This window comes from Lissotriton vulgaris, chromosome 3_2 (assembly GCF_964263255.1).
Source record: "Lissotriton vulgaris chromosome 3_2, aLisVul1.2, whole genome shotgun sequence".
NCBI classification, from domain to species: Eukaryota; Metazoa; Chordata; class Amphibia; order Caudata; family Salamandridae; genus Lissotriton; species Lissotriton vulgaris.
Window position 1 is genome coordinate 299,788,214 of NC_141690.1, and position 24,608 is coordinate 299,812,821.

Consider the following 24,608-nt stretch of genomic DNA (forward strand, 5'->3'; position numbering starts at 1 on the left):
ACAGCAGACCCCTCCCGGTCCGCTTCCTGCACCCTTGCCTGTTGTTCCCCCTGGTATTCAGCAATTACATCCACTTAATCCTTTTGGGGCTGGCACGGTTCAGGCCCCAACCCAGTTACAGCAGGTACCGACCCTACAGCCAGGTTATGCTCAAGCCTCCGCTACAGGAGGTGCTACAGGAGGTTATCGAACCCCGCCACAATTACACCGAGTGACAATGAGAGATTTCGCAATGGCACGGACACCTAAAGGTGCCCTGGCAGAACAGCTTAGAGAACAGCTTACAGATTGCAGATATGACACAGTGCCTGGTACGACAGGACCCATGTTGTTAGCGTCACTACGTTTAAGACGTGTTACAGATTATTTGCTATTACTACCAGAAATGCCAGAGCATCTAGACAAAATGTATCATTTTATTAGAACAGGAGAAAGACCGGAGAGTGTTGGTGAAGCCATGTCACGTCAGAAAGTTGAGAACAAAGGTTTAATCATGCGATTTCTGGTTAATTGTTTGATAAGAGAACAAGATCAGGCAGGTTTTTCACAAAATGAGATGGATAGATTGAACAGATGGGGTCAGAATATTGCTGATGGTAAACATGATAAAGAGAAAAGTGTACATGCTATGGTTAGAAAGATCCGTAAAGAAATAACAGATATACATGCCCGTCGAGAATCTGATGAACCACTCGAATCAGACGATCCAAACTCCTCGCAGGAGGAGGATGAATCAGAGAAAACAACAGAAACATCGCAACTAGCAAGTAGAGACATGGTGGCATATGTAGGTAGAGAGAAACTCCCTAGACCGCACCCTCTTGATAGGCCCTTCGATAGACCCATTCGTAAACAAGAAACGTTCGAAAACAAGAAACGATACCTTTGTCCAATACCAGAGCGATGTACCCTTGAACATGTATTCCAGGTTACTGATAAAGTACTGAAAGAAAGGATAGGTTATCAAGAACTCAATACCTTACGTGATCAGGAACTAGCTCGGTCCGCAGTACAGTGGGCCGGGGATGACAGCATATATAGAGACGATTCAGTAGTACAAACGTTTTTAAGTCTTACTCCAGAAGAACAGCGACTGGCTGGTATATACATGACACAACACCTCATTATACAGTATGAAAATCAAGCATCCGATCCAGGTCCGTTATATAATTTACTGCAAGACTTACTCCTGAGAAGATGGAGAGGTCTGGGTACCGATCTAATTGAAACGATTTTAGAACAACGCCACAAATATAGATCTTTCTTGACTCCACATCTTGTTTCTGTTCCACCCCCAGTCAGGAAACCGTTTCACTTTGACTTTGACAAACAGAATCCTTTACGAGAAGTACATCCAGTCAGGAATACTGATGATACCCTTACACGTGTGTATGTATACACGCCTATAACTAAGATGGAATTATTGGAAATGAAGAAAATAGTGCAGAGTCATGATAAAGACCCTGCAGGTTTTCATCGTGAAATAAAAGACATGTTACTCATGGGAGATTACACCTATCCCGACATTATGAAAATATTGAAAGTGTTATTGCCTGCCGGTATTTACGAGAAACTCAAAGAAAAAGAATGGGAGGTGGGAGACAAAAAGATTGATTGGGCTGCATTAGAAACGGAAGAGACTGCTCGAACCCCAGGTTTAGGGCTTGGGGATAAAACTAAAGCACTACCAGGATTGTTAGTACAGGTTTTGCCACATTTGTTAGCAACTAAAAAGGAGGACTGGGATGCAATCTCAGCCTGCAAACAGAAACCCGATGAAGACACTAGTGATTTTTATTCCCGATTTGAGAAATGTTTTATTATTAATAGTGGCCTGAAAGCAAATAGCGAGTCATACCCACACCTTTTTGTATCCAAATTAGTCGAGAATTCCTTGCCCCAGGTTAAGAACCGTGTACTGAAAGTCGAGAGCACATGGCAAGCTAATTCACCTTCCCAAATGTTACAAATGTTACAGTATCACCAGAACAGGATCAGGGAAGAACATGACCACGAACAGAGACGTATGAAAGACACGAAAATGAAAATGTTAGTTGCTCAGTCAGTCCCAACTGACGGTCATAAAAAGGGTACAACACAATCACAGTTCAATAATTCAGCAGCTCCTGTTAAAGGGACATGCAACTATTGTAAACAGCCAGGTCACTATGTAAACGATTGTGCAGTTTTGAAACACAACATAGCTACAGGTAAGACTAAGGAGAGACCGCGTCCCCCTAGACAGGACCAGGTCCAACAACACGTTCCGCAGAATATACAGCCTATGCAGATTCCACAACAGACCGTAGCGGTACCACAGCCACAACCCACTGCCGCAACACAACATGTTACACAGCAGATGTACCAATATGCACAATCTGACTATCCCGATTATCAGCGATACACTTGAAACAGCCTAGAGAGGGAGGTTGGCTTGCCTCTTATTGAGGTTCCTGTAGATCAAGAGGGTCCTTACGTACATAGTCAGGTATTAGGAAAGGATAGAAAGTTTTTGATTGACACAGGGGCAAGCAGGACGACAATCAGTCACGACGAGGTTCCAGGGGCACCCCTCTCAGGCTCACAGAATGTTTCCCTTGGATTTTCAGGAAAGCCTATTGTTAATGAAGTTTCTAAACCAGTTCCCCTTGCAGTTGGTCCATTGTCACGTACTACAGATTTGTTGCTCACGAAATTATGTCCAGAAAACTTGCTTGGTATACAGACCTTGAAAGCTCTAGGAGCTGTAATTTGTTGTTCTCCGGAAGGAGTAAGACTGTTTCTGCGTGACTTTAAAGGTCACTATGTGTTGAGAGATATTGATTCCAGATTACAGAATGTTCCTGCACATTTATGGGCACAAGGCCCCACTGATGTAGGTTGTATGCACATTACACCATATCGAGTTACACTCAAACAAGGAGTGGTACTACCACGCATCCGACAATACAAGTTACCCTCTGAATCTGTAGTGGCTTTACTGAAAATCATTGACGAGCTCATTGCACATGGAGTGGTTGTAGAAACCGACTCCAACATTTGTAATTCCCCTATCATTCCGATTCTTAAACGCACTGATCCGAATCCACCTCCAGTTTATCGATTAGTGATTGATTTACGAGAATTGAATAAATGTATTGTACCACAGTATCCTGTGGTACCAGACATCTCTTCATTATTGACAGCTATTGATTCAGAAGCAACGTTCTTTACTGTAATAGATCTGAAGAACGCCTTCTTTAGTGTCCCCATTGATCCGGAAAGCCAATATCTTTTCGGATTCAGTTTAAATGGCCGAAGCTTCAAATTTGCACGTGCACCTCAAGGATTCACAGAAAGCCCCAGTATCTATAGCCAAGCATTAAAATGACAACTTGACAGTATCCACATGCCTGACAACACTGCCCTACTCCAGTACGTCGATGATCTATTGATCACCGCCCGTAGTGAACCAGAATGTGAACAAGCGTCACTGACAGTTTTGCATTTCCTGGCGGACAAGGGACACAAGGTGTCTCCTTCGAAGCTACAATTCTGTGTTCAGCAAGTGGTGTACCTTGGGCACTTGCTGACCAAGTGGGGTAGGCAGCTGACACCTGAACGAATTCAGTTAATTGCACATTTTCCGCAACCCAAGACACAGAAAGAAGTACGAGCCTTCATTGGACTCACTTCCTATTGCAGACAGTGGATTCCACAGTATGCATTCTTAGCTAAGCCACTCATAAAGTTGACAACACAGGAGGCAGCGTCTTCGACTGTCCTCCCTTGGACTCAGGAACATACACAAGCTTTTGACGAATTAAAGAAAGCCTTATGTCAAGCACCAGTTTTAGCAACACCATGTTACAGCAAGCCTTTTACACTTTTTGTCACGGAACGCGAAGGTACTGCATTGTCAGTACTCACCCAGGATCAAGCAGGTTCACACAAACCGTGTGCTTATTTTTCTAGTACATTAGATCCAGTAGCCCAGGCTCTGCCTGCGTGTTTGAAATCTGTAGCAGCAACAGCTCTAGCAATCAGACAAAGTGATTCCATAGTGTTAGGACATCCATTGACAGTACAAGTTCCACATTCTGTGGAGGTCCTTTTGAACAGAACACAGACGCAGCATTTGACTATAGCACGACTGACAGGTTATGAATTGACATTGTTTCAGCCACACATAGAAATCAGGCGCTGCAATACATTGAATCCGGCTACACTTCTACCGTTAAGTATGACAGACCCTATGGCACATGATTGTGTAGAAGTCATTACCATTACGACGAAACCCAGACAAGACTTAACAGACATCGCATTACCAGATCCAGACCTGACACTTTATGTGGATGGTTCATGTATGAGAACAAGTACAGGAGAGTTGGTGGCCGCATATGCAGTAACGACAGAAACTGAAGTCATAGAAACACATCGCATTGACACATTGTCAGCTCAAGCAGCAGAGCTCATTGCTCTGACTCAAGCCTGTATACAAGCAAAGAACAAGAGAGTTGACATATACACGGATTCCCGTTATGCATTCGGAGTCGTACACGACTTCGGGTCCTCTGGCAAGAAAGAGGTTTTTTGACCTCTCACGGAGCCAAGATTCAGCACGGTCCCCTCATTCAAGCTCTGTTAGAGGCCATACATTTGCCTACAGCCATAGCCATCATGAAGTGCAAAGCACATACGAAAGTTACAGATACCATTTCCCAGGGTAATGACCTGGCAGATCGAACAGCCAAGCATACAGCTTAGACTCATACTCACACAACTGATATGACAAAGACAGTAGTCCCGACACCGACACATTGCATGACAGTTAGGGATCCCGCCCTAGATGTAATTGACATACAGACACATGCTACACCGGACGAAATCAAGAAATGGACTGAACTAGGAGGGATACAGACAGAACAAGGATGGATGACGAAGGGAAAAGCCACATGGTTTCTCCCCGACTCTATGGTTCAAGTTATCATTAACACAGCACATAGTCCTGCACATTTAGGAGAAAAAGCCATGTTGGACAGTATTCAAAACCTTTAGTTCAATAAGCATTTACGAGCAGCAGCAAAACAGAAAGTGCGTACTTGCATGATCTGTTGTCAGTTCAACCCAGGCAAAGGCATTCCCGTAGAGCAAGGTGGATTTCATCCTCCCGATCACCCTTTTGAAGTCCTCCAGATGGATTATATCCAGATGGAACGTTGTTGAGGATTCAAGTATGTCCTCGTAGTTGTATGTGCACTTTCCCGATGGACAGAAGCATATCCAGTCCCAGATTACACTGCTCCGACCACTGCCAAGCAGCTGGTACGTGAATTCTTCCCACGGTATGGTTTGCCCCGTATCGCGTACTCAGATAATGGTCAGCCATTCTCGTCCGAACTTATGAAGCAGGTATCACTCCTGCTAGGATATCAGTGGAAGTTCCACTGTGTCCGACATCCCGAGGCAGCAGGTCTCGTAGAAAGACACAATCAGACCCTGAAAACACGTCTCGCCAAAGTGTGTAAAGATAAAGGCGTAGATTGGATAGTAGCTTTACCAGTTGCCCTTTTTTATATGAGAATGATAGCACATTCAAGAACAGGGCTATCCCCGTACGAGGTGGTCTTTGGCAGGCCGCTGAATATGTGGGGGACGCCTCTGCCCCCTAAAATCACAGATGTTGACTGTAATATGCTGACAGATTACCTTGCCTCCTTGATGTCTGCACTACAATCATGTCGTTCACAGGTAGCTGCAGCCTTTCCCGACAACACCGAGGTGAAGCCACACGAGATCGTCCCTGAAGACCTAGTGTTTATCCGGAATTTCGATAGGAGGAGTCCGCTGGAACCCCGTTGGCAGGAGCCGAAGCTTGTTCTGCTGACAACAAGGACCGCTGTTAAAGTGGAGGGCCGCAAAGGCTGGCTCCACTCGAGTCATATCAAGAAATGCCATGGACTACCGCCAAAGACTGTTTTCCAGCCCTGCCCCATTCCAGAGACTGATACTAAACCCCCCCTGGTAGAGAAAACTCCTCAGCAGGAGTTTCGCATGAAATTGAGGTCTAGCAAGTCAGACAGTTTAATTGTTTAAGTCCTCCCCTAGGTGAAGCGGTTAGACAGGTTCCTGACATGTACAAGTTAGACCCCAATAGAGAGAGAGATAGACAGAAACAGATCAAGAAACGAATATATTGTAAATCTCTCCGTAGTCACTGTATTGTGACATTATTGATTATGTTTTTTATGAGTCTTACGATTATTATTGCAAGTTTATTGTTACACATGTACTTTCCTATTTCCGTACATGCACATTCTTCCTCAAATGACACTGTCGAGCATACTTTCAGTGAATTGCCCCCTCACGAGTTATCATACCGACTTGCGCTGCGCAACAATACTTTCATCAGTATGTTACATCATTCCCATCAGACCAGCAATGCTACAAATTGTTGGATATGTGGCCGACTCCCTCCCTATCAGAAATACAAGGGAGTTCTGCCCCTCTTTCCGTACCCGTTTACACACAATGGTTCATGTGGTGCATGGTTTAGTTTAATACATTCTTTAAATTCCGATTCCATAGTTTACCAAGGCAAGTGGGTATGGGGAAATCTGAACACAGTTATGCATAAAGCATGTTTCCCTGACAAGAAGGGTCTTCCACGTAGGACAGGGGGTTCCAGCGATCTAGAAAACAAAGTGTATGGATTAGGTAATTTTACACTTAACCTCATGATTCTGAATATCCAGTCCGATACAAAACCAGACTTACCCGCTATGTCAGTATTACCAGTCAAAGGTGAATTATGTGTCAGAAAGAATGGTTCAGTACACCTAGGTCATAGTGAATGTACTACTGTGATTGAATTCAGTGATAAAGGCAAGTCTACATTCAAAGCTTCCCGTCATTCCTATTTCATTTGTGGTCAGACAGCTTATGTACGCTTACCTCTAGATTGGGATGGTACTTGTTACATTGCATTCCTTCTGCCACCTGTTTTCCTAGCCCCACCTGACTATCATAGGGACTCCCATCTAGTACACAACAGACCCAAGAGAGATCTCCCGATTGTCGACTATACTGAAACAGCATGGGAGCAATACACAGACTTCAATAAAGGTTTCTTTCCCTATTTAGGTACTGTCTCGAATAGTAAACTGATACGTAAATTAACTAGAACCCTTGAAGCAGTAGTGAATGAAACTACTTCCGCCCTAGGCAACCTAACAGAGGAACAGTCTGCTATGAGACTTGTTGTTCTTCAGAATCGTCTCGTTCTTGACGTCATCCTGGCCGATAGGGGCGGAGCTTGTAGAGTCATCGGATCGAGTTGCTGTGTTTTCATTCCAGAAAACGCACCATCAGTATATAGAGCCATAACACGTCTCCACAAGATTGCAAGTCAGATACACCAGAATCCAGGCACTTGGACTTGGTCCGGTTGGCTCTGGAGCGTGTTATCAGCCTGGGGATGGAAAGTCCTATCCTTCCTCGGAATAGCCCTTCTCATAGAATTCAGTTGTTGTCTATGTTTACAGTGTGGGCCAGCGATTTGCGGCTTGTGCGCCACTTCATGTATTCCCCATCCAAGTCCACGTTCTAAATCACACCTGAAAAAGGAAGAGCAAATGATGTTATATGAACAAATAGATGGACTAATGAAGATCGATATATCATGAAGGGTCCGTAGGGGACAAGGAGGGAATGAGGTAATTGGAATTTTTATGGTCAATTGTGTCCCCTAACGTAGACCCCAACGGCTCCGTGTACGTGCTTCAAGTACATGTAATTTCCCTCCATGACCAGATATGAAGACGCAAATACATTTGCGTCCAACGTTAACATGTCCTCTATCAGATCCACCATGAATGGGTCGATAATTCCGTTCCTAAGTATACCGTGCCACCGTCTTTACATGGTGCATTTTCACGTTTTCCTGGCTCTGTCGAGTTAGGCCCTGATTTCTGCCATCGAGCCATTTCTGTTTCTGCCTCAGAAAGCTACAGCCTGGACCTGCATCCATGACCCTTACCTTACTCCCTGCGCGGCGAGCGGTGCCCGGCTCGGCCTGCTTGCCTGCCAAGACAATTCAGCCTTCAAGTTATCTGCTCCGCTCCTCGAAAATACATTCCTGTCTAGTGATTTAGGTAAACATCTCCCCAGCTGCAGAGCAAAGGGCCCGGCCTTTCTGTCTCCGTGCAGGAAATTCATTGCTCCCGTTACCATGGTAGGCCCATGGCCCCTCGCATTACACGTAGACCCATAGACACATATGCACGCACTAGCAGTCAGTATAGAATAGCCTCTACCCGAAAGACCTTTCCTTCTAGATAAAAACAGTTCTCCAAACACAAGATATCAGATATGATTTGGGTTTAGGTTGTTCTGACACGCCAGACTTCTGTCTCCCCTTATAGAGCTAAATGTCAAGTCCCCTTCACCCTCCAGTTCCACGTCAATCACACGTCATGTTGCCTGCGCGCGCATCCAGCCATATATTTCTGCTGACACTGCAGGATTCCTCTATGAATCCACCCACCTGTGACACTTTCCTGTGACGTTTCTAGCACACACCTCTGTGTACGCCCTCGTGCACGCCTTCTGTTACGCACATGTGTTCTTATCTCGTTTCTTTCAGCTGTTACGCCTTCTGTATCCTTTACCACTGTATGCATTTACTATATATATTGTGCACTGTTAATAAAGCATTGTCTATCCCTTCCTGAACCTTCGTGGTGATGGAACATGATACCATGGTTCGAACCATTCCATTTCATGGAATAAAACCCTTATAAACTCAGACTCCACGGATTCTGCCTCTCATTTGATTGAGCTATTTTATTAAACTTATACCGCATAGAAATTCAGTATACGGTAAAACTTATTTACCACAGTATTTAATGAAATCGCCACCTCTCTACGCACAGGGTGCTACGGCTCCCGTAGTTCCACCTGTAGTTCCCCCTGTTGACCCTCCTTTAGTTCCAGTGGCTGCTGGTCAGCCTATTGTTGGTCCTACGTTTGTCCCTCCATCTGTTTCTGTTCCTACCGCTCCTTTGCCTATACCTCCTCAATCGCTAGTTTCTGCTACTTCGACAGCCTTGTCGGCTTCTACTGTCCCTACGTTCACTTCTAATATTGTTGCTCCTGTTCTTTTTCCTTCTTCTCCTTCTGCTCGTACCCGTATTCCTAATTCTGTTGCTACGCTCTATTCACCACTGTCTGGATCGATACTACCGTCCAGCGTTTCTGAAACTCCTCAGAGAAGTAGTCAAATCCCTGGTGGAAGAGAGAGTGCAACACTAGCGAATATGGCCCGTAAATGGATAAGACATCCTGTTAACTATCCTTCACGTGTGGTTTTCGACACGTTTTCTCAGTTTAATGAGCCTACGCAGAGATTTGTGTTCGAAGAAATGTGTAACTCTTTGAGAGAACAGTGGTATAATGATGATCTAGATAATGTACCGCCCGATATGATTGAACTTCAGAGTCAATTTTCGAACGGTATGATTGTAGGTGGAGACGTGCGGCGTGCCTTAGAGCGCTTGTTAGCATTTAGATCCACAGTACCTTCTCGAGTATCATTTGATGGCAATGTTGAAACTTGGAAAGCGACTCCTGGTCAGTACCCTATGCGAGAGGTCCCGCCTCTTTGGGTGCCAGGTGATGCTACTGCTGTTCCTCCGGTTCAGCCGCATTTCCAAAGAGTATGGATACACCTCCCATGGAAACGATCAGAGGTTTTGCAGGTGAAACAATCTTTGCCTGATCCACGTAAAAATCTGGCAGGTTATTATAAGGAGTTATCCCAATTAGTGGATGCTACCATTATGAACCTTGCCGAATGCTGTTCGGAAATGTTGTACCGCAACCAGTTTGGGCGAGAATTCGTCAGGAAAATCATGCGAATGAGTTAGGCGGTGATTGGCCTGCACTTATAGCGGCTGATGGCCGACAGGTTGGTGGGGCTAAACCTGAACAGGTAATTACGGATCTGCCACAGAGAATTATTACGCTCATGAAAACGCTTATGCCGGCGATGAAGGTAAACTGGGATAAATTAGCAGCCTGTAAGCAAAAGAAGGATGAGAGTGTCTCTGATTTCTTTACAAGGTTTGAAGAGGCATTTATTGATCATAGCGGCCAAGATATGGGCACCGAGGGAGGTCAGCGGTTATTTGTCGATAAGTTTGTTTTAAATTTATTGTCTGAGCTATGCAACAAATTGGAGAATTCGGAAAGTGCATGGGCTGTTTCGACCACTGCACAGATATTAGCGACTGCTCAGTATTATGAGAATAGGGAGAAAGAAGAAAGTGATCGTTCAGAGAAGAAAACGAAAGAGCTCAAAACGAAGGTTTTGCTGCAGCAAGCATATCCTCCACGTTCGAATCAAAATGATTCGCAACAGCAGTATAGGCCGCAATCGCAGTCCTCCAGAACGCAGTCACGCTCTGACTCCTTTGACTCTAGATCTATGCTTGGGTATAATCAGTGCGCATATTGTAGGAGAGAAGGACATATAAAATATGATTGCCCGGCTCTACGTGATCGCCTTAATGGTGTATCGACACGAGGGGGTCGTGGTGGTCCTCAACAAGCATCACGAGGTAGAGGTCGTGGTACTTACCAGAATCAAACTGAGCGCTCTAATACGTCGGCCGATGCGAATAATTGTTTTGACCAGCGTAATGCGGGATCAGTTAGATCAACATCATGTGGACGATTATTACGTTGAACATGAGACTATTGCAAATGATCAGTACTAGGACAGCCACCGACAAAGAGAGGGAGTAGTATCAGTTCCAGTTGATCAGAGTGGGCCTTACATCGCAGTTGCTACATCTGGCGTGGTTGAGCCTTTTCTGTTAGACACTGGTGCGACGAAAAGTTCTATCATGCATTCGAAACTCCCTGGCGCACCTTTGTCTGGCTTAACAAATGTTTCTGTTGGATTCTCTGGCGCCCCGGTTAGTAACCCTGTCTCTAGCCCTTTGCACCTTATGATTGGTCCTCGTGAGCTAGAGGCTCCTTTGATTCTATCTACTGGTTGTGGTGAGAATCTTTTGGGTTTGGATTTGCTAAAACGGTTATATGCGACTCCGTATTGCTCTCCTGAAGGAGTGGAGCTTACATTAGGTCGGAGAGTGATCTCTCCCATGTACTTATCGATCGATAAATTCCCGTCGGAATTGAGCTCCCTTCCTGCGTCTCTGTGGGCCACCGGTCCCAATGATGTGGGTCTGTTGGACATTCCACCTTATGTGATTCAACTGAAACCAAATGTGCGATTACCTCGTATACCTCAATACCGCATCTCTCTTGAAGGTGAGTGAGCGCTATTAGCGATCATTGGTGACCTGATCAGCAAGGGTGTTGTTGGAGAAACTGGCGGAAATGTGTGTAATAGTCCTGTGCTACCCATTCTTAAACGAACTGATCCATCCAAACCTCCTGTGTACCGTTTCATAATAGATCTGAGAGAGGTGAATAAAATTGTGATTCCGCAGTTTCCCGTGGTCCCTGATATCACGGCCTTGTTAACTCTGATTCCAGCTTCTGCCTCCTGGTTTACGGTGATCGATCTGAAGAATGCCTTCTTTAGTATTCCGATTGCTGAGGAAAGCAGGGACCTATTCGGATTTTCATTAGGTGGTCGCAGTTTCAGACTAAAACGTGCACCACAAGGCTATTGTGAGAGTCCGTCGATCTACAGTCAAGCCCTTAAAAGTCAACTTGACGTGTTTGTGTTACCGACAGGCGCGGCTTTGATTCAGTACGTTGATGACCTATTAATAGCTGCTGATACAGAAGATGTTTGTAGAACTGCTACAGTGTCACTGTTGCGGTACTTATGCGACTTACATCACAAGGTATCACCTTCTAAGCTGCAATATTGTTGCCAAGAAGTGACCTACTTGGGTCACTTATTGTCAAAAGAAGGGAGGAAGTTGACCCCAGAGAGAATTGCAGCAATTTCCCGAATGACTGTGCCAAAAACTCAGAAAGATGTACGTGCCTTTCTAGGTATTACGTCATACTGCAGACAATGGATCCCAAATTTTTCATTGTTGGCGAAACCATTGATAGCCCTTACGTGCAAGGATGTGTCATCTCCTTTGCCTTGGACTGAAGAGTGTCAGAAAGGTTTTTCTGAATTGCGTGATGCGTTGTGTTCGGCTCCTGTGTTGGGTACTCCTGATTACAGTAAGCCGTTTACAATATACGTTCACGAGAGGGATGGTTGTGCGTTGAGTGTTTTGACGCAACAATTTGGTGACAAACAGCGACCATGCGCATATTTTTCTTCGACCTTAGACCCAGTAGCTAGAGCCTTGCCGAGTTGTTTAAGAGCAACAGCGGCAGCTGCGGCGTCCATTCGACAGTCCGCAGGTCTGGTCATGGATAATATGCTCACGGTGATGGTTCCGCATGCAGTTGACACTCTTTTGAACCGAACGAAAACTCAACATTTGACGAGCGCAAGATTGTCTGGGTATGAGTTGACGTTACTGGCCAGTCACATACAGATAAAACGGTGTAACGTGTTGAATCCAGCAACATTGCTGCCGATCAACACGGAGCCAAGTGATGTAGCACCACATGACTGTTATCTGCGCACTGAAGAGGAAACAAAAGGTCGTATCGACCTGAAGGATACTCCATTAGTAGACCCTGATGGTACTTTGTATGTTGATGGCTCGTGTTTTAAGTTGCCGAATGGTGATGTGACGACTACGTATGCTGTAGTGACATTGAGTACGATTGTAGAAACTGAAAGATTGAGTCAGAATTCGGCCCAGGCTGCTGAATTGATCGCCTTGACGAGAGCATGTGTGTTGTCCAGAGGAAAACGGGTGAATGTGTTTACAGATAGTCAGTATGCTTTTGGTGTGGCACATAGTTTTGGGCGATTGTGGAGAGAAAGAGGATTCCTTACGTCGCATGGCGCGAAGATTCAGCATGGACAACTCGTGAATGACCTTCTAGATGCACTTACATTGCCTAAGCAGGTGGCAATAATTAAATGTAGTGCGCATCGAAAAGTGACGGATGATGTTGGTCGTGGTAACGCGTTTGCAGATGAAACAGCTAAGGAGACAGCTAAAGATTTGACGAATCGGATGTACGTTACGAGTTCAGTGAGATGGCCGACTGAGACTAGTATGTGTGAAGATACAGTTGAGAGTGTGAAAGGAATACAGAATGAGGCCACTGAGACGGAAAAGACTAAGTGGAAAGAAAGCACGGGGAGATTGGATGAGAATGGATGTTGGGTTGATTTGTCAGAGAAACAGAGATGGATGTTACCGGATGCATATGTGCTTGCTGTTGTTACAATGGCTCATGGTACAGCACATATTAGCGCAAAAGGTATATGCAAGCTGCTGTCTCCTGTATGGAAGAATGATGGGATTACTAAGTGTGCAGAGAGAGTGGTTAAAAATTGTATGGTATGTTTGATGTATAACCCTGGTAAGGGTACTCCCACTCCACCTGGTCATTTTGCCCCTCCTACATGCCCGTTCGAAGTTATTCAATTGGACTTCATCCACATGGAGAGATGCCGCAATTTGAAGTATGTGTTGGTTGTAGTGTGTGCGTTCTCCAGATGTATTGAGGCTTACCCCCTTAAAGATAATACTGCTCTGTCCACAGCGAAAATTTTGCTTAAAGAGTTTTTCCCCAGGTATGGAATGCCTCGGATTGTATGGTCGGACAACGGAAGTGAGTTTGTGGGGAGTGTGATGAAGAGTGTGTGTCGAGGTTTAGGTATAGTGCAAAAATTTCACAGTGCTAATCATCCTCAGTCAGCAGGTTTGGTGGAAGGGTACAATGGCACCCTGAAGCTGAAACTCGCTAAAATTCAGGCAACTACTGGTTTGTCATGGCCGGATGCATTGCCTCTAGCTCTCCTATCGACCAGGGCAGCTGTACACTCACGAGTAGGGCTTAGCCCATATGAGATTGTATTTGGTTGTCCTGCTAATGTTTGGGGAGTCCCAAGGCCAAAAGAATTGAACAGACTTGAATATCCTATGTTGATTGATTATCTTCATGATCTGACTGCTAAATTGAGTTTGATTCATCAACAGGTCTTTGAGGCTCTGCCGTCACAAACAGAGGGTCCTGGCCATCGGCTCCAACCAGGGGACTGGGTATTAACCAGAAACTTTGGACGAAAACGAAACCTTGAGCCGAGGTTTGTGGGACCCTTCCAGGTGCTGTTGGCGACGAGGACGGCGGTTCGGCTGGAAGGACGAAAGCACTGGGTGCATGCCACCCACACCAAAAAGATCCCACTTCCTCTGCCGGCGGACACCTAGATACGTAAAGGCTTTTCCTCGTCTGAAACCGACACTCCACAACACTTTGTCCCGTTCAGCGAAGCTCAGCCCATATCTGACACCCCTCAAACAATTTCTTTGCCATCACCCTTGGAGAACTCAAGTACTGAACAATCACCTGAACAATCAAACACTCAGTTGTCAGCCGATCCACTGTTTGAAGATCAGACTCGTCCCGGAAGCAGCCGATACTTCCTTCGTCCACGTACAAAAGACAAATAAAAAATATTTTTTTCCCTTTTTAGATTTTACATTTGCTCTGAACATTGTGGACATATTATAGTGTGTACCTTTTTCCTTTTCGTGCAGCCAAGAACATTATAGTAAATTGAATGATCAATTTATCTAGAACCTATCATCTGGGTTGGCCGTAGGGCCGTGCGGGTACTTTCTTCTGTTTAGCAGCTATCGACACTAGGTCGGTTTCTTTTATCAATTTCTGGGAACTCCTGGGGATTGATAATCGCTACTCAGAACGAAGTGCGTCAAGAACGTCGCGGACGGTCGTTAGAGGATGGAATTGCCTACGCTGTCGAAAAGAGAGAAAATGTTGGCATAAAGAGCTGTATTAGATAAGGTGTTTCGTACAAGATGTTTTTTATTGCAGGTTTTCATTCTGTTCCTGACTGTATCTATGCTGCTGGTGGGAGGAGTATATTATGGTTCTCAATTATTGCTGCCTTCTATGATACCTACTCCACCTTCTCATGATCTAAATTTCATTTCTACTGTCTCTCCACATTCCTTTCATCTTCTGCCTCAACACGAACAAGTCAGACGTGCAGAATTTAGAAATAATTCCTTTATCCAACTCTTGCATCAGCATCAGTTAGTGGTAAACACTACCAATTGTTGGGTGTGTGGGTTAATGCCCCATACCATGGATAAGGGTATTCCGTATTTGGTTCTTCCCTATAGCTCCCAAGGGTAGGCTCGAGCATTCCAAACTATGTTCCGTAGTGCACTAGATTCCTATCCCCATCGAGAGCCACGCTCAGCAAACTTTGGTCCTGGCCCGTACCACAAGTCTCTGGCGATAGCTATTGCTGATTTAGATAGAGATATTTTTGACGCATCGCTTATCCCAGAGGAGGAGGTGCGAGCATATAGGGAACTAAGTGAGACTGAGTATAGTGTATCAGTGGGTGACAGGCAGCTTAAAAGCTCATCACCAATATGGATTGTACCTCACCTTGGTCACTTCTGTCTGGAAGGTCTTGGGCGAAATCCAAGGGCACGGTTTGGGAAGAGTGCTTGTACTGAGACGTATGTCTTACCGATGCTCTCTTCCCCTGTCTTCCTAACTGCCAAGGGTACCTATTTTGTATGTTATGATCGAGCATATACGTGGTTGCCTCATGACTTCTCAGGTACCTGCTATATTGCAAATCTCTTGCCCCCGACCTTCACTGTTGCCTCAGATTATCACAGAACTAGAATTGTGAGAGGTGTAATTAGCAAAGAAGATACTGCTGGTCAAGAAGCAGGAGACTTCTTTAAGGGTTTCCTACCGTTCTGGGGCCCTATGGTCAATAGCAGGAATTTGAGACAGTTAACCCGTGTAGTAGAGTCAACTGCTAACATACCTGCAAGTGCCCTAGGTAATTTGACAGCCGAGCTTCAGGCGGACAGACTTATGACGTTACAGAACCGTATGGTTCTAGACGTTGTTCTAGCAGATAGAGGTGGTGTGTGCAAGGTCATCCATTCAAGCTGCTGCATATTCATCCCTGATAATGCTCCAACGGTTTATCAAGCCATCTCTAAGTTGCACAAAATCTCGGAGTCCATACACGTGGATGAGGGGAATTGGACGCTTCTAGGATGGTTTTGGGGCCTGATGTCGACTTGGGGTTGGAAGATTCTGATGATCATAGGGGTTGCTGTGACGTTTCTGTTCACGTGTTGTCTTTGTGTACAGTGTGGTCCTGCCTTATGTGGCCTTTGTGCTACAACGTGTATAAGAAGGCCATCTGTTACCAAAGAGGCATTGATGGATAGAATAATGTTTCAGCAACATCTGAATGATCTGATGAATATCGAGATCGATTATGATTCCGACTAGTGCTTGCCTACATGAGGGCAAAAGGAGCGTCTGAGGTTCCGTGAGAATCGTTACGATGGCATGATCGAATATGGACGAGCTTGGTGTCAGTGAACCGTAAATGACGAGTACAGTAAGTGTACGCATTTTCGCTACACTACTCAAAGGGATTATGCCTAGTTTACGTGTTTCTTCACCTGAACCCTCGGGTTCCATTTTAGATACGGCATCCATTTTGTTTCTTGCCCTCACTTAGTCAGCAAGCAGGCAACTGTTCGCTTCATGACCCTTTGGTTCCCAAGCCTTATGGAAGACACATCTTCCTTTCATGCGTCTTTATAACCGGAGGAATGACACTGTAGAGGCAGGTGGCCCAACTTGAGGGTAATCTTGCCGTGCCGGGCTATTGTTTCAGCCGTGCATGTGCGCGGATCAAGCCCTTTGATCCTACGATTACGCTTCGATATTACCCCCACACTTTTTCTCTCTGTTTGTCTGACTTCCTTGCAGCTGCTCTTGTCTCTTCTTCTCGCTCATTTACAACTCACGTGGAATGTGCATAATGGTGGGAAGATGTGCTTTTACAGTTGGGAACCGGCAATGCTACTGTGATTATGTTCCGGGGTTCTGAAAACATGAAAGCGACTCTTTTGTAGTTTTACTGTGAGAACGAAGTGTAACCTTTTGTTCACATGTTGTGCTATGATGAAATCATGTATAAAAGGAGCGACTCACATATGCAATTTGAAGCAGACTCTCAGAACCTACATGCCGATGTACTTCTAATGACTCTTGCCTCCCTGCAGTAATAAACGCTGATCTTTGACGCCGAAGGAAGTCTCTCGTGTCTCTGTCTCTTGTGCGCCGAAACAGGTATCCCATGAAGGTTATAGGTGTTGTTCCCTGGCACCGCTGGTTCTGCTAAAAGTCCAGTCCTTCAATGGAGTCGCTGAACTGTGGTCTATGGCCCAAGTTTCCTGGAGACGTATCATATCGAAACTTTTCACAAGTGCCAACCATCCAGGATTATCAATCTTACTTGCCAGCCCCGCGATGTTCCAGGAAAGGAACACCCTCCGTTCCTACTCAATACCTGGTCCGGGGGCGGTTATCTGCTTTGTGTTAGGCTGGATTATTTCCATTTCTGTATTACATTTTTTCTTTTCCTCCGGGTAGGTCGCTTCTCCACCACTGCAGCGCCTCCTCAGCCTGCCACCGACCTCTGCCTGCCTGCGACATCGACCCTCCTGCCTGCCACCTGCTGCTGCCTCATCCACCCGCCTTGCCAGTGTGCCTGTGCCTGCTCCCCGCCTTTTCTTTCTGTACCGCCCGTGTGCCTGTAGCCCCTGTAACCTCGTTCAGCTGCTCCCCCGGGTGGCCCCGCCCCCCATGCCCATTGGCTCGCATGCTCTCCTGCCTCCCAGCTGACCCCAGTTGAAGGGGGCCGCTGCGTGACAGAGACAGCGACCCTTGACCCTCCGGATAGGTCGCTTCTCCACCGCTGCAGCGCCTCCTCAGGCTGCCACCGACCTCTGCCTGCCTGCGACCTCGACCCTCCTGCCTGCCGCCTGCTGCTGCCTCATCCACCTGCTTTGCCAGTGTGCCTGTGCCTTCTCCCAGCCTTTTCTTTCTGTACCCCCCGTGTGCCTGTAGCCCCTGTAACCCCTCACCCTGCTCTGCTGCTTCCCCGTTTTTCCCGGTGGCCCAGCCCCTCAGTGCCCATTTGCTCGTCTGCCCTCCCGCCGCCCAGCTGACCCCTCCTCCCCCTCCATCTTATGGAGACCCCACAGTCTGCACCCATCCGCGCCTGGACTGCGCCCAGCACCAGGATCCCTGGCCCTCGACGATGCCAGCCCACCCGATGGACCTATGAAGCCACCACCATCCACGCACTCAACGCTGGCCGGAACCCCGCCTGCTACCGAGCTATCCCGAAATGCACCCACGGACCCTTCACCTGCCAAACCTGCAAATTCACCTGCCTCCGAACCTGCACCGCACCCGCTAAGCCAGACACCAGCAACAATCATCTCAAGTGCATCCTGCTCAAAACCCGCTCCGTCCACAGACACGCCGTCGAACTCTGGAACCTCCTCGACACAACCTCACCAGACGTCGCCTCCTCAGAGAAACATGGATGAACGCCTCCACAGCCCCTGACATCGCCATAGCCAACCTGGATCGCTAAAAGATCACCCGGCGGGACCACATCAAACAAACCGGAGGAGGCATCGCCATCATCCACAGAAACACCATCCGCATAACGACCAACTCCGACGACACCCTCACTGCCGCCGAGCACCTTTACTTCCAGATACACACCGACCCCAAGACCACCCTCAGGGGTACTCTCATCTACCGACCCCCGGGACCACGCACCCAATTCAGCGTAGCCATCGCAGACTTCATCAGCCAGCACGCCCTAACCTCCTCAGACTACATCCTCCTTGGGGACCTCAACTTCCACCTGGAGAACAACAATGACAGCAACACCGCAGCCCTACTGGACAACCTCGCCAACCTCGGACTCAAGCAACTGGTGAACACCTCCACCCACTACGCCGGCCACACACTAGACCCCATCTTCTCCTCCAGCAAGCACATCTCCTTCAGCCACGCCATCGGACTACACTGGACAGACCACAGCTGCGTCCACTTCAACCTCGAAAGAACCACGACCCACCACCACCCGCAACAGGTTCCCCGCAGAAGCTGGAGCAAGATCACCACCGACCAGCTCACCAACTCCCTCAGACAGAACCCTCCCACCAACACGAAGGACCCCAACGAAGCAGCCCACAACCTCACTCAGTGGCTCACCCACTGCGCCGATGACCTCGCACCGCTGAAGTACCCTCCCAGCAGACCCAGCAGCAAGAGGGCCTTGTGGTTCACCAACGACCTCATAAACTCCAAGAAAACCTGTCGCACCCTCGAGAAAGCATGGCGCCACGACCAGACAACAGAAAACATGTCAGCCCTGAAGGACGCCACCCGCAAACACCACCAGCTGATCCGCACCACCAAGAGGACAACATTCAAAGAAGGATTGGACAACAACACCCACAACAGCAAGGAACTCTTCAGCATTGTTAAAGAGCTCTCCAACCCCAGTGCCGGAAACAACGACAGCACACCCTCACAAGACCTCTGCGACTCACTCGCCTCGTTCTTTCACCGCAAGATCGTTGACATACACAACAGCTTCGGCGCACAGTACACGTACCCCACCACCGAACCAGCACCCCCCACCACCACCCTCTGCACCTGGACCCTAGTCAGCACCGAAGACACCACCTGCATGATGAACACCACCCACTCCGGCTCCCCAACCAACCCCTGTCCACACCACATCTTCAACAAAGCAGACACCATCATCGCACCCCATCTCCGGGACATCATTAACTGCTCCTTCGCATCCGCCACCTTCACGGAGAGCTGGAAACATGCCGAGCTCAGCGCCCTCCTGAAGAAACCCACCGCGGACCACACTGATTTCAAGAACTTCCGCCCCATCTCGCTCCTCCCTTTTCCTGCCAAAGTCATCGAGAATACCGTCAACAAACAACTCTCTGCCTTCCTCGAGGCAAACGGATCCCTCGACCCCTCGCAGTCCGGCTTCTGAGCAAACCAGAGCACTGAGACCGCCCTCATCGCAGCTACCGACAACATCAGGTCCCTGCTCAACAAAGAGGAAACAGCCACCCTCATCCTCCTAGACCTCTCTGCAGCCTTCAACACCGTATGCCACCGCACCCTAGTACAGCGCCTCAGCAACACTGGAATCCAAGGAACGGCCTTGGAGTGGATCATCTCACTCCTCACCGAAGAACCCAGAGAGTCCGCCTCCCCCGTTCCGTTCCGCGGCCACCAAAGTCATCTGCTGCGTTCCACAAGGATCCTCGCTCAGCCTCACCCTCTTCAACGTCTACATGAGCCGCCTTGCAGCCATCGTACGCCAACACAACCTCAACATCATCTCCTACGCTGATGACTCCCAGCTGATACTCTCCCTCACCAACGACCCCACCACCGCCAGAACCAGCCTCCAGGAAGGAATGAAAGACGTCGCGGAATGGATGAAGCTCAGCCGTCTGAAACTGAACTCAGACAAGACGGAAGTCCTCATCCTGGGACCTCCCCCCTCTGCCTGGGACGTCTCCTGGTGGCCCCCGGCCATGGGCTTCACCCCCAAGCAAACGGGCCATGCACACAACCTGGGTTTCATTCTGGACTCCTCGCTCACGATGACCAAACAAATAAACGCCGTCTCGTCATCCTGTTTCAACACCCTGCGCCTGTTCCATAAGATCTTCCGGTGGATCCCCACCGATACCAGGAAGACGGTCACCCATGCCTTCGTCACCAGCCGACTGGACTACGGGAACACCCTCTACGCGGGAACCATAGCCAAACTCCACAAAAGACTCCAGCGCATACAGAACGCTTCTGCATGACTCATCCTTGACACCCCCCACCATGACCACATCTCTGCCCATCTGAGAGACCTGCACTGGCTCCCTGTCAGCAAGAGGATCACGTTCAGGCTCCTCACCCACGCAAACAAGGCTCTCCAGGACACGGGCCCCAAATACCTCAACAGCCGCCTCACATTCTACACACCCACCCGCTAGCTTCGATCCACCAACCTCGCCCTCGCCTCCGTCCCACGAATCCGCAGAACCACCGCCGGAGGAAGATCCTCCTCCTACCTGGTGGCCAAGACATGGAACTCCCTCCCCACCCACCTTCGGCTGACCCAGGACCATCTCTCCTTCAGGAAGCAACTGAAGACCCGGCTGTTCGAGCAGTAGCATCTCCTCCTCCTCCCAGCGCTTTGAGACCCTAGCGGGTGAGTAGCGCGCTTTACAAATTTTGTTGATTGATTGATTGATTGATTGATCGATTTCCATTTCAATGGTTTTTTTGATATATAAAAGACAGGAGGCCTGGCAAGATAATATATTTTAACCTAACTCCTGTTAAGGTGCTTAAAGTTTAATTTCTTGTACTGTATTTTTTTAAATCACCAAATAAGCTTCAAACTTTTCAATTAAGTTCGCTTACCAGAGTGGAGACATAATGTCTCTCTCAGGTAGGGCAATACACCCATCCAGGAAGAGGAATCTTCAGTTCCAGGCTTGTCTCTTGGACAGGTGTAGTCCTGTCCACCAGCTCCTCCTTGTTTGTTATGTTGGTCACACTGAGTCACTGCTGTGGGGGAAAAAGAAGAGGGACTGATTTAAAGAGAGAGAGAGAGAAGGTGAGAGACAGAGATTAAATAAGAGGACTCAGAAGAAAGAGAGCTACAGGCAAAGAGAGATAAAGGGAAAGGTGAGGACAAGAGAGCCAGAGGGAGAAGCTGAATAGAGAGAGAGAGAGACAGACAGAGACAGAGAAAGAGACAAAGAGTTGAAAGGAAGACTAGGATAGCCTGAAAAACACAGAGAAAGATAAAGGGAACAGAGAGAGAGAGAAGAGGGAATGAGTGAAATGCAGATGGAGAGAAAGAAACAGGTGAAATAGAAAGAGGAAGCAAGAGAAAGAGAAAGAGCGGTTCAGGCAGAAATAGATCAAGCAATGGAGAGATAGAGGGGGAAGTGGAAGAGAGTTTGAGTAATAGTGAAAAAGAGGTAAGGAAAAAGAAAGTATGTAAATTACTACTCTTGTAGTATTATTCCATTATAAATCCCATTACTCATAAACACTTTTGTAAATCAGCCATAATGTGTTTTTTGAATCCTGGTTATATTGTCCATTGGCACAAGGTGGGAGGGAAAGGATAGAAAAACGATGACTGAGAGAAATAGAAAAAAGAAGAGAGAAGTAGAAGAAACTGCTGGGAGAAAAAGAGTGGCGGAGAACCAGAGACAGAATGTGAAAAAAAGGAAGCCAGAGACAGTGAAGGAAAGGGATAAAGAAAGCCTGAGATAGAGATAGTGAGAAGGAGGAGGAAGAGTGAAAGAGATGGAGATGGAGGAATCAAGAAAGGGAGAGAGGAAAAGAGAGAGGGAAATAGACAAAATGAGTGAAAAACGGTTATAGGCGCTAACAGCCCCTGCTCTGGCACGAAACTGGACAAAGGACATGGGTGTAACCACCCCTCTGTCCTGACCCTCCTATAGGTGGGTCCCCAGAGTTTGTCCCACCCCTTCCTTCGGTATAAAATAGGAACCCCTGAATACAGAACTTTAGATATTACCTGGAGGAAACTCTGCTACAGAAACCAAGTACTTTGACGATGTACACTGTGCTTGGAGTAAAGGAGTTACTCCCCTGCTTGGCAGGCACCAAAGGTGCATCTGACCGGTCTGCATCTCCGAAGCTCCTGAGGACTCTGAAGAACTTTGCAGTACAGGAGGTGAGTTCCTGTGGTCTCTGGGGTCGATCACAAGAAGTCTAAGGCCTGTATCTCTCTCCAAGACCGTGCAACCCGAACCCCTGTGCACCACAATGATTTGCAGAAGAATCAGCTTTGACGCAACCTCTGAGGCTGAGCTTTGGGTTACTTGCAGCCCTCACCCTGAGCAACAATTCCATTGAAGATTGCCAGTGTTCCGTGAGCCAGCCCTTCCTGTTTCCACTCAAGGTTCCTTCGCGATCCCTGGTCTGTTGACCTGTGGGTCCCTGAGAAGAATCCTTAAACTACAGTGGGCTTTCCTGGTTGTTCCAGACGTGCCCTGACTCTTCATTGCTTGGAGAGTCCCCAGGACCTTGATTGTCCGCACAGAAGCATATTTACTCGTCTTGCATGCGTTGCTGTTGCAAAGGTTTGTTATGGTCAATCCGAGCACCGACACCCCATCACTCGCCATCCTTCGTGGGACAGCTCACATCTGGATCCTGGTCTTCGTCGACATCTCCTGGTCCCTTTGGCTGCAGAGTCAAGCTTCTCTTCTTCATACCTGAAGCACCCAACATCGGTGAGCATTCGCCTATCGTGCCCCTGGTCACTGGCAAGTGTCCTAGACTCGGTCCTCTCTGATTTCAGGTTCTTCCCATCTCCGATCCAGGCTAGGTTCGCGCCGGACACTTCTCTTCCCAGCAGCAGCACTTCTTTGCACGACGCCATTGAAATCGACAAGCGTTTCCGACACCACTTGACTCCTATGCACCCAGCTCCTCTGTGTTAGGTAACACGATGACTCTGGTACTGTCAAGGGTGCTGGCCTTTGAACTGTCCTAGTTCTAAAGGGTTTGCTTAGAGTCCGCTCCTAAGTGTCCTTATTCTTTAATTTTCCAACCGCAACATTCGCATAGCATTGTACAGGGCTCGCGGTTGTGTTCTTACACTGCACGTGTCCCCCAGGGGTCTCCTGTGTCACTACCATGGGTGGTTCCGTGGGGTCGCAGCGAGTCTACGTGCTCTAGGAAATGTGTCTAGTCAAGTCGTGGTTCTTATACCACTTGCTTAATATATGGTTCAGTCCCCCCCGGGGCCTATCGTGTATTGTGCTTATTACTGTGTATCAGGTGATGGTAAATTGTGTGCTTTGACCTCTAATCTTATTAAGAGATTAGTAGGGACTGTTTAGAAATAAATACATATATGTAACATATAAACCTGCAGTGGATCTCCTTTCATTTGGTCATTCAAGAGATTATAGACTGGTAAAACAAGCAGCTTTACATTTCTTCACAACTTAGCCTGAAGGCTGCTCTCCATAACTAGTCAAAAACAGTAGAGGATCCCTGTGTATTAAATGCTAGGAGAGGAGGCAGGGAAAAACAGTCCAAGGAACATGTAAAGAACCTCTCCTAGAAACTTATATAACATCAGGTAGCATATCCATCAATATATTGATGTATATGCTACCTAATGTTATATAAGTTTCAATATATTGATGGATATGCTACCTGATGTTATATAAGTTTCAATATATTGATGGATATGCTACCTGATGTTATATAAGTTTCAATATATTGATGTATATGCTACCTGATGTTATATAAGTTTCAATATATTGATGGATATGCTACCTGATGTTATATAAGTTTCAATATATTGATGGATATGCTACCTGATGTTATATAAGTTTCTAGGAGAGGTTCTTTACATGCTCACCATAACTACCACTAGGATAGCTTTCTTCAAAGGTTGTCTTTACCCTATCATCAATAAGGGTCGGTTGGACTGGTGCAAGGTGTCCACTTTAATTAGTGAACAACATATACCAGGCCAACTTCTCACAGTGAAGACCTGTCCAGGTGCTCCTTGCCACCAGGAG

The 24,608-nt window shown here is 47.2% G+C and overlaps 1 protein-coding gene and 1 pseudogene across 1 annotated transcript in view; one reads left to right on the forward strand and one right to left on the reverse strand.

Moving 5' to 3' along the window:
* The window catches only part of LOC147725757 (uncharacterized), a 389,171-nt gene that overhangs the window by 92,275 nt on the left and 272,288 nt on the right, over window positions 1–24,608 (reverse strand). Inside the window, exon 5 of the mRNA XM_086964587.1 lies at window positions 21,448–21,594. Within this exon, the coding sequence (XP_086820713.1) occupies window positions 21,448–21,594 (147 nt within the window). The remainder of the gene's footprint in view (window positions 1–21,447; window positions 21,595–24,608) is intronic.
* LOC147725760 (endogenous retrovirus group PABLB member 1 Env polyprotein-like) lies at window positions 14,851–16,401 on the forward strand (annotated as a pseudogene).